General features: G+C 44.1%; 1 protein-coding gene across 2 annotated transcripts in view; it reads right to left on the reverse strand.

The window, feature by feature from the left end:
- Positions 1 to 3,062: 3,062 nt before the first annotated feature.
- LOC140735108 (histone acetyltransferase KAT6A-like) overlaps positions 3,063 to 13,196 on the reverse strand; it is a 189,855-nt gene continuing 179,721 nt past the window's right edge. For both annotated transcript variants that reach the window (XM_073059905.1, XM_073059913.1), the window contains 2 exons: positions 12,085 to 12,385; positions 3,063 to 8,195 (listed from right to left, as the gene is read on the reverse strand). In XM_073059905.1, the coding sequence (XP_072916006.1) occupies positions 5,596 to 8,195; positions 12,085 to 12,385 (2,901 nt within the window). In that variant the 3' untranslated portion in view covers positions 3,063 to 5,595. The remainder of the gene's footprint in view (positions 8,196 to 12,084; positions 12,386 to 13,196) is intronic.

Here is a 13,196-nt window from a genome sequence, read left to right on the forward strand (position 1 = left end):
CGCAAGTACTTACCCCCTTTAAGCCAGTATTTAGTAGATGCACCTTTGGCAGCAATTATAGCTCAAGTCTTTGCACATCTGGACGCTGCAACTTTTCCTCATCCTTCTTTACAAACCTACTGAAGCTGTCAATTTGTATGGGGATTAAGAGTGAACAGCCCTATTCAAGTCCAGTCACAAATTCTCAATTGGACTCAGGTCTGGACTCTAACTCAGTTACCCCAGGACATTAACTTTGTTGTTTTTAAGCTATTCCTGTGCAGTTTTGGCATTATGTTTGGGACCATTGCCTTGCTGGAAAACAAATCTTCTCCCAGGTCGCAGTTCTCTTGTGGACTGCATCAGGTTTTCCTCTGGGATTTCCCTTTATTTTGCTGTATTCATTTTACCCTCTACCTTCACAAGCCTTCCAGGGCCTGTTGCAGTGAAGCATCCCCACAGCATGATGCAGCCACCACCACGCTTGGAGTGTTGTCTTCATGGTGTAGTTTTTGCCAGGATACTGTCTCACCTTCCAGACACAGGCATATTTTTACTACAATCAGTTGAAACACCTTGACTGCACATGGTGATCTCCATTTAACTAATTTTGTGATTTCTAACACCAAGTGGCTGCACCAGTGATAATTTGGTGTGTCATATTAAAGGGGGGTGAGTCCTTATGCTATCAATTATTTGTAATTAGTTTAGATCACTTTGTAGAGATCTGTTTTCATTTTGACACAAAAGAGCCTTTTTCTGTTGATCAGTGTCAAAAAAGCCAAATTAAATCCATTGTGATTCAATGGTGTAAAACAATTAAACTTCTGGGGGGGGGGGGAGTGAATACTTTTTATAGGCACTGTAGATCATTGAAATCCAAGTGCAGCTAGCAATTAGGAAGATGTTAATACTTTATTATGAGAGGTCCTGAGTACAAGAGTAAATATTACAAATACATTGAGCGTTGGCTGAAACCACACTTAGAATACTGTATGCATTGTTGGTCATCTTACTTAAAAGATAAAACCTACCTACCACCGGGCAATGACGATTCATCAGGTTGGTTCCAGAAGCATCAGGTCTGTCATATGAATGCTGGAGGAGACTGAGCCAGTTTTCTCTAGGGCTGGGGTTCCCAACTTTTTTATGCCATGGAGCCTTACCATTAACTGAAGGGTCTGTGGACCCCAGCTTGGCAGCCCTGCACTGGAGGAATTAGTGATCTTGTGGAACTGAAAAAAAAATTCAGCAAAGCTTGATGCAGGGAAATGAGTGAGTCCAGAGCTGAGGTGATCCATTGCTTAAAAAAAAATTAGGAATTTAGGATTGAGATGAGGGAAGATTTCTTCCACTTGGGAGTGTGACAGATCTATGGAATTCACTCTGAAGCTGTACAGGCTCAGTCATTGATGTCATTCAAAACAGAGATCATTATCTTCAGAGTATTAAGGGTATCATAGAACATGAGGACTGTGCGGGAAAATGGCACTGCGAAGGATCTGCCCGTTCATGGCAATATCCAGAGGAGCTGTTCATAACATAGAAGACGGAAGATATTTTATTTTGGTTTCAAGAAGAGATGCAGAATGTGGGTGTGATTACAAGCAGTATGTGCAACCAGTCCAACTTCCAACTGTTACCATTGCCTCAGTGACAATTTATGGATAGGTTCTGAGGGGCAATGCTGAAGTCTCAGATGCTGGTCACTTAGCCTTTGGACCAAAGAATGACAACCAAATAAAGGCTGTCCTTGAGCAACACAGTTCCAATTTTAAGAGGTCCATGAGTCACTTCTGCACGAAAGTCATCCAATATGGTGAAGAAAGATATCAAAAGATTGTAACAGAAAATGAATTACTATACGTCAAGAGAGGAAACAGGCACTGCTGTTTGAAGGAATGAGCATATGTAAGTATATTGGATGTTTGAATTTAATAATATTATGTCTTGTTTGAATGTAAACGTATCCACAGGTCAAGATCTCATAAGCTGGAGGAGGACTCTATCAATAGAGCAAAACATTTTCAGAGCTACCAGTGGTGAACATTAACTGTGGAATTAATTAATACCGAAAACCACACTGCCTTTAGCAAACCGCTTGGTCCCTTGAGTGTGTTGTAATATGGAACATTGCTGACTGTACATACGAGCAAAACATAAACAGATCTAATGGTTCATTGGACTCAGACAGAGCAAAATTAGGCAGTGGTGGATGCAACACAATAAATTGATCATGTGGAGGACAGGTGGATTAACACCAAGATATTTGGCAGTGGCTGCTCTTTCATTCAACCAAACTAAAACCGCGTTGCATTTAATGCTTTTATAGGAGAGGATAAAAGTACAAATGTACACTCAGTGTCCACTTTATTCAGTAGAGGAATGGAACCCAGTGCAGTTTTCTGCTGCAGTAGCCCATCCACTTCAAGGTCCAACATGTTGCGTGTTCAGAGATGCTCTTCTACACGCCAATGTTGTTATGCATGGTTATTTGAGATTCTGTCACCTTGAACCAATCTGGCCATTCTCCTCTGACTTCTCACGTTAACAAGGCATTTTAACCCACAGAACTGCCGCTCACTGGATGTTTTTTGTACTATTCTTTGTAAATTCTAGAGCAGGGGTCCCAACAGACCCCTTGGTTATTGATAGGGGTATATAGCACAAAAAAAGTTGGGAACCCGTGTTCTAGAGTCTGTTGAGCATAAAAATCCCAGGAGATCAGCAGTTTCTGAGACACTAAAACCACCCTGTTTGGCACCAGTGATCTTCTCACAGACAAAGTCACTTATATCACATTTCTTCCCCATTCTGTTGGTTGGTGCAAACAGCAAATGAACTTCTTGGTCGTGCCTGCATGCTTTTATGCATGTGCTGCTGCCACATGATTGACTGATTAGATATTTGAGTTAACCAGCAGGTGTGCAGATGTATCTAATAAAATGGTCACTGAGTGTATAATTGTAAACTTTTATTCAAAGACAATTATTGCCGCCCGACACTGTTCCAAGTACACTTGATTTTCCAGTCGCACCTTTGGTGAAAATATTGTTGGGTCAGCTTAAAAGACAGACATCCAAAATGGCTCAACATAATTTATTTATGTTAAAATGTACAGAGGTCTTTGAAAGTACTTGCTAGAAAGAAAAATGATATTACATACAAGGGAGATGAAGAGGGAGTGTGGCCAGTGCTTGGCGTCTGAATACACAAGCCATGTTGTTCCCTCCTCTTAGCTTACAGTCACCATGTACAATTACAAAGGCTACAAAAATGAAAGCAATATAAACAGACATGAATATTCAGCTTTTTACATGCGGCTTGGAGGCTGGAGGAGGTCTATTCACACACACTATAAGTCTGGAGAATTTATTTTCTTAAAATAGCTTCAATATTCTACAACAAAGATAGAAAAACTCTAGAGATGGAATGAAATGTGAGTTGTTTAAAAGGCATCTGAGAATCACTACCAGTGAGCTTCAGTTAAGATTACCCAAGTTTAGCTGCTAAAAATACCTCTTAACAGAATTGAAAAATGACAAGTACCAATATTATGTAGGATAAATTCATTTTTAATATAGAAAAACATTTTCTATAATAATCCTAAAGTCAAAATGAGCCAGTTTAGCTTTCAAAAAAGGAAGCTGCCTGATCCAACAAAACCAAGAGCACCAGAAACAATGAAAAGGGGGAAAAAGAAAAACTCTTCTTTGTCTATCTTTAATATATCTGGTGCTCTGGGCTAAAACTGGTTCGTTTTTTTTTCTCTTTTCTTTTTTAAAAACATCTTCCCTTCTCCCTCCCACCCCACCCCAAATCAACAGTATTCCAACAAACACACTTGAAGGCCAGCCCAGAAGTGTGGAGTGGTTTTGATGGACATTAATTCCGACAATGGGACACACTATGAATAAAAGTAAGCCATCAAGTGACATTAGGTCACAGGACATACATGTGGCTTGTGCCAAATATGCATGTTTTCAAAACTCCTGCCCACCAACTGTGGAAACATTTTACGTCACATTCTCTTTATTTTTTTTTAAACGCATGAAGTTACTCTGACGGTGGGCAGAGAGAATGGTGTGATTGGTGAACGGACTGCGTGCTGTGGACTTGCAAAGTGCACCGATGACATCCGTCTTTGAGCTGGCGTGGACGGCCAGCCTCAACCCAACACCTCCAATCCCTCCCCTCCCCCTCCAGTATCGTACCACTTGATCTGACACGGGTTACCTGGTGGTAGGCATCAGAACAGAGAGCCCATTGCTTGTGATAACCTGACTGCACATCTCTCTTAACAGTTCAGTACCATTCACTACGGCTCACCTCTTTTCCCTTCTCACGTTCAACGTGTCCTCCGCTAGATGACGATTTTCCTTTTCGATACCCACAGCTCTGGGATTTGGGGTGGCAGGGCTTATTTTTGTTCTGTACCTTCCCTCACTCTGTCATGTTGATGCATGTACTCTTACAACCCATTCTCTGCTTCCACTGGGAAGAAGCCCAAGGATTCCTGAACAGCGTCAAGTGGTAGCAAGCAAGAGACAAGATACTCCTCTCCTTGGTTAAGTGACTCCTGAGCTAATCTTGCCACTTAGTGAGCTAATTGAAACTTGATTTGGAAGCAATTAAAATACATGTGATTATAAGGGGAGTGGGGAAAGTGAGGGGGAGAGTGAAAATATTAACTTAGCTTGCAAACATAGCAGTCTTTTGCATTTGATAAATACTCTTAAAAGGGAACCAAATATACACAGTCTGACAAATCTGAATAGGCTTCTCATGATTGAGAAATTTACGTAAGAAAAATAAATTGGAAATTAAATGTTTTAAGCCTCAAATGTTTCAGGACCCTGGGCTGTCCTTCGAAAGTGCCAGAACAAATACTGTCAATTCTCATAAAAAAATAAAGGCGTACGAGTGAAATGGCTTGCAGTGACACAAGAAGCAATGTTTAAAACATAGTTATAACATACGTGAAAATGCTCTTGGGCCTGTTGCATGCTGCGCTAGAGTCAAACTCAATACCAACGGGGAAAAGGGTGCCCTCAGCATTAAGGTCCGAAGTCCACAAGCGCACAAGCGATCCGGTTTCACCTACTGGCACGGGATACAGTGAGATCAATAAATTACAGCCACACCTGCAACAATATCACCAAGGCAGAGTATGAGATAAGTGCCTCCTGCCCTGTGCCAAGTCAATGAATGGGGACCATGGATAGTCCTCACTCTGGGCTCACATATCTATGGACTCTATAAAAATGTGGACTGCACACACAAACTGAAAGATTAAAAAAATTAAAAATATAAAAAGCAGATAGTCTTTCATTTCTACAATTCATTAAGTAAGGCTTCTTTTAATTAAAAGATTTCTTGTGCATGGTTCCTTAAACCATTTTTTTTTCTTTTATTGAATTCTGTTGCAGAATTTCTTTTCTCTTCCTTTTTTTTTCTCTCTTGGGGTTGGGAAATTAAGGCCAAGGTGCTCCGAACATGGCCCTAAGCAGTTCATGAAATTCCTATGTCTACAGCAACCGTTCTATTCGAAATTTCCATTATTTCGGCTGTCGTCAGTATAAACAGTGGCTCCTATGGCGCCTGCAGAATCTCCCCTCATCTTCTCATGTACGGGCTGTTTAGTGATTGCTTGGACATACCGGTGTTCATGTAACTGTGGTGAGAGGGGCCTGTGTACATTACGTTGCCATGGGAATTGGACTGCATGTGCTGCTGGCCATATGGCTGGCTCCCCATCATGCCCATCTGCATCTGCATAGGGTACTGGGCTGTCTGGTTCATGTAGGCCGCGTTGCCGTGGTAACTGCTGTTCATCATCGGCTGGCTCATGCGGTAGCTCCCCATGGGGTTCAGCGGGTTCATGTTCATGGAGTTGACGTTGTAGGCGGGGGCGGGCATCAGGTTGACACCCATGTTCATGCCCCGCTGCACCGTGATGGCGCGCTGGGCCAGCGCCGGTGTGTTGCGGCCGTAGATCTGTTGCTGGTGTGCGGCCGTGGCGGCCGGCAGGGGCGCCGACTTGGAGCGGTTGGAGAGGTGGCCCTTGGCGGGCATCTGGCCCTGCAGCCGCTGCGCATGGGGGATGCCTAGGTTGGACGCCGGCATGTTACACTGCAGGAGGGGCGAGGTCAGGTTCATAGAGGGGGGCGTGGTCAGGTTGGGCGGCGGGGTCATGGTGGCCTGCGCCTGGGGCGCCGCGGCCAGGGCGTGGGGTGCGGGGGCGAGCTGGGCCAAGCCCGTGTTCGACAGCGACACGCTGGTGGCGTAGGAGGTGACGGCGGCCGAGTGGCTGTAAGGCATCGCATGATGGTCCATGATGGTGTTGGTGAGCTGCTGGAGCCGGGCCAGGCTGAAGTTGGCCGAGGGCTGCGGGTAGCCGCCTGTGCCGAAGTCCCCCTGGCCCATCCTGTCATACAGGCTCATGGTGGTGGCGTTGGAGGACTCGGGGATCTCCATCAGGGTCATGGGGGGCGTGGTGAAGCTGTTGCTCATGCTGCACTGGGACAGTGGCTGCTGCTGCTGCTGGGGCTGGCCTTGGGCTTGGGGCTGGGGCTGAGGCTGAGGTTGGGGTTGGGGCTGGGACTGCGGCTGGGGCGGCGGGGGCTGGGGCTGCTGCTGGTTGTTGCTGGGGGGCCTCTCGATGGCGCAGCTCTGGGGCGACTTCATGTTGCAGTTGGCCGGAGGGGCCACGGTGTTCTGCTGCATCATGCTGCAACTACTGTTCATGCTGGTCATCTGCTGGGTCACGACACAGCTGTTCTGTGTCAGGCTGCCAGAGGAGGAGAGGCCGCTGTATGAGCAGCTAGTCTGGGAGGTGTTGTTCCCGCATATGCTGCCCCCCATGGTGGAATCGTAGCTGCTGGGGTTCTCGTAGTTCTCCGTGGTGCTCTCAATGCTGCCCAGGTCGCTGAAGCCACTGTCGACCACCTGCTGCGAGTGGTCGGACACGGAAGGCACGTCCATCATAGGGCTCGTCTCCATGTTCTGCATCGAGGGAGCCGAGAGGGAGCCCTGCTCGGGGCTTATCTGCGTGTAGCTGCTCTCCAAGGCCGGCATGCTCGGGCTGTTGACTGAGCGGACTGATTGGCTGGGGTGGGACTGCACCGAAGAGATGGGGCTGTTGTGCCCCGACTGCTGGCAGTCCTCCACCATGGTGATCTGCGGGCTTTCCTCAGCTTGGTTGTAACTCTGCAGGTTCTGGCAGGCTTCCAAGGTCTCGGCACAGTCCTGGTAGGCACCCTCCTGCTCGCTGTTTGTTTCCTGTGTCAAAGACTGCACAGCCTGCACTGTTTCTAGATCAAGTTCACTATGCGATATGTCCTCCTCTTCCTCCTCCTCCTCCTCTTCGTCCTCCTCTTCTTCCTCCTCCTCTTCCTTGAACTCTGGGATTAATGTCTCCTTATTGTCTTGATCATCAACACGATCTTCATCTGAAGGTGGCACAATCTCAGAGTCCAGCGATGTGTCATTTACTTGTTCTTCTTCAGAGTCTGCATCCATCACATTTTCACACTCGGTATTTTTATCTGGTGAGGTTGTCTCTAAAAAACGTTCTTGGATTGGAGATTCCTCTTTCATGTTCTCTTTTACACTTTCCTCTACTTTCTTGTCTTCGGGGTCCAAATGCCCTTCATCTTCATCATCAGCATCGTGGTCATCGTTCTGGTTGAGCTCTTCCTCCTCTTCCTCTTCCTGCTCGTGCTCTTCGTCAGTGTGCGCCTCTTGCTCCACAGATTCGGGTTTCTCGTCATTCTCATGGTCAGCCTCCTGCTCCTCGACTTTGGGTGCTGGACTGTGAGAATCGTGGGGCATCCTCTGCACGTCACACGACACCTCTTCCTCCAGCTCCTCCTCATCCTCTTCTTCTTCTTCATCCTCCTTTTTGTATGCCAGGGGCAGATCTGCTACTTTCGGTTCCACAACCGCATTCCCCCGCTCCTCACTGCGGTTTGGACGGCCTTGCTTCAGAGCACCACTGCTTGCTGGGGTGCAAGCGTTCTCAAGTGCAGTATTGGATCGGGCAACCTTGAATCCTGGCTTACGGCCTGGCTTTTTCTTCCATTTGATTGTCCCCCGCTTCACACCTTTTGGCCATCCTCTCTTGCGCTTCAACACCACGGGTGGGGATTTGGGTATGGAAGGCTCTTTAACTTTCCCTTCCTTTACGGAGACAAAGGATTCAAGCGCATTCTCTCCTGAAAAATGAAAGAAACAGGAGTCAGAATTCAGATATAGCCAGGCTGAAATGCAAGTGAAGTGGTAAATGATCTAAAACTGAGATAACCTTAATGGAATATTAATGACATTCCACTGTACTTCAGAAGACGGTTTTACAGACTAGTCTCTCAAACAATCAATAACACCAGTCACTTCCCCTGTGTATCGACAAAATGAGATTGCCCTTGCTAACACAGAAAATGCTGGAAAAATTCAGGAAACCAAGCAACATCTGGGCCGTGCCATTTTTCTCACAGCTACCATCAGGCAGAAGGTACAGACGTCTGAAATCAAAACGCAACCGTGTTGAAGAACAGCTACTTACCCCTTCGACCATAAGATACTTGAACCAGCCAGCATAACCTTAATCACTACCTCAGTATACAGCAACACTGTGACTGCCTTGATAGTTTGCACTACAAAAGGACTTTTTTATTTTTGTTCTAAATGTGTTCTTTTTGGGAAAACGTGTGTACAGTTTGTGCTTATGTTTTACGTTTTGAAAATGCTGCTTATCTGATGCTACGTCTGTGATGTTGCTGCAAGATTTTCATTGCTCTTATGCCCACATATACCTGTGTATCTGACAATAAACCCCGACTTTGATTTTAAGCATGTGTGTAAAGAGAAGCAAAGTCAGGAACTCAGTGGAGGCTTGCAGTAAAATGCCGAATTTATCGTTTTTAGTACGGCAGGATGAAGGGGAAATAGCAAGGCAAGTACTGCCTTAGAGGGCTCAAGCAGCAAATATACACTCACTGGCCACTTATTAGGTACACCTGCTCGTTAATCAAATCAGCCAATCATGTGGCAGCAACTCAATGCCTAAAAGCATGCAGACATGGTCAAGAGGTTCAGTTGTCGTTCAGACCAAATATCAGAATGGGGAAGAAATGTGATCTAAGTGACTTTGACCGTACAATGACAGGGTGGTTTGAGTATCTCAGAAACAGATGATCTCCTGGGGTATTCACACACAAGCGTCTCTAGAGTTTACAGAGAATGCTGCAAAAAACAAAAACCATCAAGTGCGTGGCAGTTCTGTGGGCGAAAATGAGGGGTCAGGGAGAATAGCCAGTCTGGTTCAAGCTGACAAGAAGGTGACAGGCATTGATCGTCTGGATAGTCAGAGGCTTTTTCCCAGGGCTGAAGTGGCTAGCACGAGAGGGCATAGTTTTAAGGTGCTTGGAAGTAGGTACAGAAGAGATGTCAGGGCTAAGTTTATTTTATGCAGAGAGTGGTGAGTGCATGGAATGGGCTGCCGGCGACAGTGGTCGAGGCGGATATGATAGGGTCTTTTCACAGCTACATGGAGCTCAGAAAAATAGAGGGCGATGGGTAACCCTAGGTAATTTCTAAGGTAAGGACATGTTCAGCACAGCTTTGTGGGCCGAAGGACCTGTATTGCTGCAGGTTTTCTATGTTTCTAACTCCAGTAACTATGCGTTACAACATACAGAGAAGTGGATGGGCTGCAACGGTAGTATCCAGGAGTAGAGAGGTGTACCTAATAAAGTGGTCACTGAGTGTAAATGGCTTGGACTCAAATATTAGTCAGCCCTGAAGGGGATTAAATTTCTTTCCTTGGAAGATATTTGTGAAACATAAGTTTTTAAGGACAAGCTGCAAAATGCACTTTTGCTCCCCCTCCCCCCCCCCCCCCCCCCCCACCAGTGCCCAGTGTAAGGTCCATAATCACTGGATTAAATTACAACTTCTCATTAAATTTTGGCTTTTAGTTCAGTAGTTGGTCCATTATAATTACCTCACATATTCCCCATCGTCTCACAAATCTGGAAAAACAAGTGGCATTTAAATGTCCCTTCCAGTTTGAAGTGCGTAAGTATTATTCATAGGAATCTCATTGAGGGAAGATCTCATTGAAACCTATCGATTATTGAAAGGCCTAGGTAGAGTGGATGCAGAGAGGATGTTTCCTTTAGTGGGGGTGTCCAGACCAAGCGCATATAATCAGAATAGAAGAATGTCTGTTTAGAACAGAGATGAAGAGACTTCTTTTTAGCCAGAGGTTCATGAATCTGTAGAATTCATTGCCATGGCTGTGGAGGCCATGTAATTGGGTATATTTAAAGCAAAGGTTGATATGTTCTTGATTGGTAAGGGTGTCAAAGGTTACAGGGAAAAGGAAAGAGAATGTGGTTGAGAGAGATAATACATCAACCTTGATGAAACAGCACAACAGACTCGATAGGCTTCATTTTGCTCCTATGTCTTATGGAAAATAAGCCACAAAGATCCAGAGATTATGTGGTTAACTTCACACTTTACAGATGGTGTTAACATCAAACTACCATAAGCTATTATTAAACTACCTTAGGTTAACATTAACCTAAGACTAGATAATAAGAATTTCAACAAAAGATGATGGTCTTGCTCTTAGTAAGAGCAGGAATATGATCTTCAACAAGGTAGGACAGCAGAAGCCTGATTGGTTGAGGACTGAGACTAAACAATCAGGAGGGTCAGATGATGGGAGTTGAGTATATATGCCACTGCATTAGACATGCCTAACCATCATCTCTGATGAAGGTAGCAGAGTATGTCATTGAAATGCCAGTTAAAATCGACAACTGGGCCCGGCTGGAAGCCCAAGAAGAATTTATGCGTTATATATGCTGGGAAAGCACTAGATCCTTTTTTTATTAAACTACCATGCCCAAAGAAAGGTTACCACAAATCTCCTGTAGCCCATATGGTGTGCCTTCTACTGCAGCACAATTCTAGTCTGCATGACCTTGAAATGATGTTTAGTGTGATGCTTCTTAACCTGTCTTGATTCAATGCTACTGAGTCATATTGAAGTTAAAGGGGCCAATACTCTGTCTCCTGCTTACTTCAGTTTAAGTAATTGTAAGAAAGTGAAGAACGTTCAGCACCCATGCTCTTATGATACATCGGATAGACTTAGATACCCAATGATTTTTACTTAACACAACCTCTATAAATATCCTCTGATCACACTGGTGATGGTTTATTTCCAATGCCCACATATAGAGTACTATCTTGTATACACTACACATTCAGGTGATCAATGATGTGGATAATATAGGTGCATTAAAACCAATCCTGGGTACTATTTTCAATGTACATTGATGACATTTTGTGTACTGAGAAACTTCCCTGCTGCTTCGTGCCTGATGAATTTCAGAAGCACTACAATGTTTCTAGCGTGATGACAAGTGTGGGAACAGAGTTCCTGAGCAATCTTGTGACTTAAGCTAATGAGAATACTTCACTCAAGTCTGACTTTCTTACCAGCCCTTTAGATACCCACATTTTTGATTAACCAGTACCTTTTTTTTGCACAGAGATCAAACAATTTCCTCTTTCCAGGTCCCACCTTGATCTATTGGAAATTGGGTTTTGTTACTATTCTTGGTTGGTGCGACTGTAACGAAACCCAATTTCCTTCGGGATCAATAAAGTATGCCTGTCTGTCTGTCTGTATAATCCTTGATTTCTTTCTTGTCCAAAAAATCCATTCATCCCAATAATTGAATAAATTAACCCAGACTATTAATTTCATCTTGTTCCTAATATCTTTTTACCTCCATTATCTCAAATTTCTCTTTTACAGCATTTGTATTGACTGAGCTATCCTTTCCTTTGCAAGGAATATGCTTAGTTCACCTTAAATCTGGTCATCATCAAATGTCTTTCATTCTTGTGTTAATAGTTAACCTTGCAGTCAGCTTTTCTAATCTACTAGTTTTGAATCTTTCTTGAAATCAATTCTTCCTCATTTCAGAATCTTCATTTTTGATATTTTTGATCTCTTTCCACAGTAATTTAAAAGGTAATTCAAATGTTGTCAGTGAAATGATAATGCAGTGGTCAAATAAATACCTTGAACTTCACTGGCATCATCATCTTCTTCTGCAACCTTTCGCTTGGAGGAAGTGCGTTTTCGGATTCCATCACCCGGTTCCAAGCTCCTGAAGATACGACCACCCCGATGCTCCTTGTCGTTCCTCTCATCCTCTTCCAACTCGAAGGTTGGTTCCAGGTGTGGCATTGGTGGCTCTGTGTCGGAATCGTCAAATGGTTCATCCAGAACTTCGGTCGTCTCAGAGATGGTCTCTGTAACGACACTGCTGTTGTGCTGTTTGCGCTTCCGCCCACGTTTCTTCCGGTGAATTACCACTCGCTAGAGAGAGAGAGAGAAAAACAGATTGTTCAATGGGTGACATCAATTAAGTCATGATTTAAAAACATCACTATTTACTGGAACATGTGTGATTGCAAGATAAGTATGTCCGAATTTTTAAACCAAATCTTAGGCGGAAAATCCTGAAACACCCAGCAGCTCAGGAAGCATCTCTGAGAAGGCAACAGGAGTTACTGTTGATGACCACTCAGAACATTCTGAAAAAAGTTCATCAACCTGAAGTGTTAATACTGTCTCTAATGATTTTGGTGTTTCCTGCAAGTTCTTATTTCTATCACCTGCAATATTTTGTTTCCTGATTACACAAGAACACAAAAACATGAAAAGCAATCAAACATGTTGCATCATGACTGTATCGTACTTCAAGATTAAGGCTGATTTTCAACTTAGAGTCACCTTTCAGCGTTGTCCCCACATCGCTCTCGAATGAACTCAACAGATAAGCTTCTAAAGACCTTTGGAGTAGATAATTCCAAAGATTCTCCGCCTTAAGAGTGAAGCAATTCTCATCTAATTCCTAAATAGTTAGCCTCGTAGTCAGAGACTGTGGCCCCTCATATTAGAACAACAAATTCTCTACATTTAACCTGTTAGCTCTGCAAGAACATTGCAAGTTTGAAGAGATTTCTGTATTAAGTTTACTTAATCTCCCCTTACATAGTAAAGCTACAATCCCTGGCACTAAGCTAGCGAGTCTTTGCTATATTCCTGCAATAGCAGTTACTTCCTTTCTTAGGTAAGGAGACCAAACTATACACTGTCCTCCAAGTACCTATCCAATTGTGATAAA

The sequence above is a fragment of the Hemitrygon akajei genome, chromosome 1 (assembly GCF_048418815.1).
Source record: "Hemitrygon akajei chromosome 1, sHemAka1.3, whole genome shotgun sequence".
In the NCBI taxonomy this organism is placed as follows: Eukaryota; Metazoa; Chordata; class Chondrichthyes; order Myliobatiformes; family Dasyatidae; genus Hemitrygon; species Hemitrygon akajei.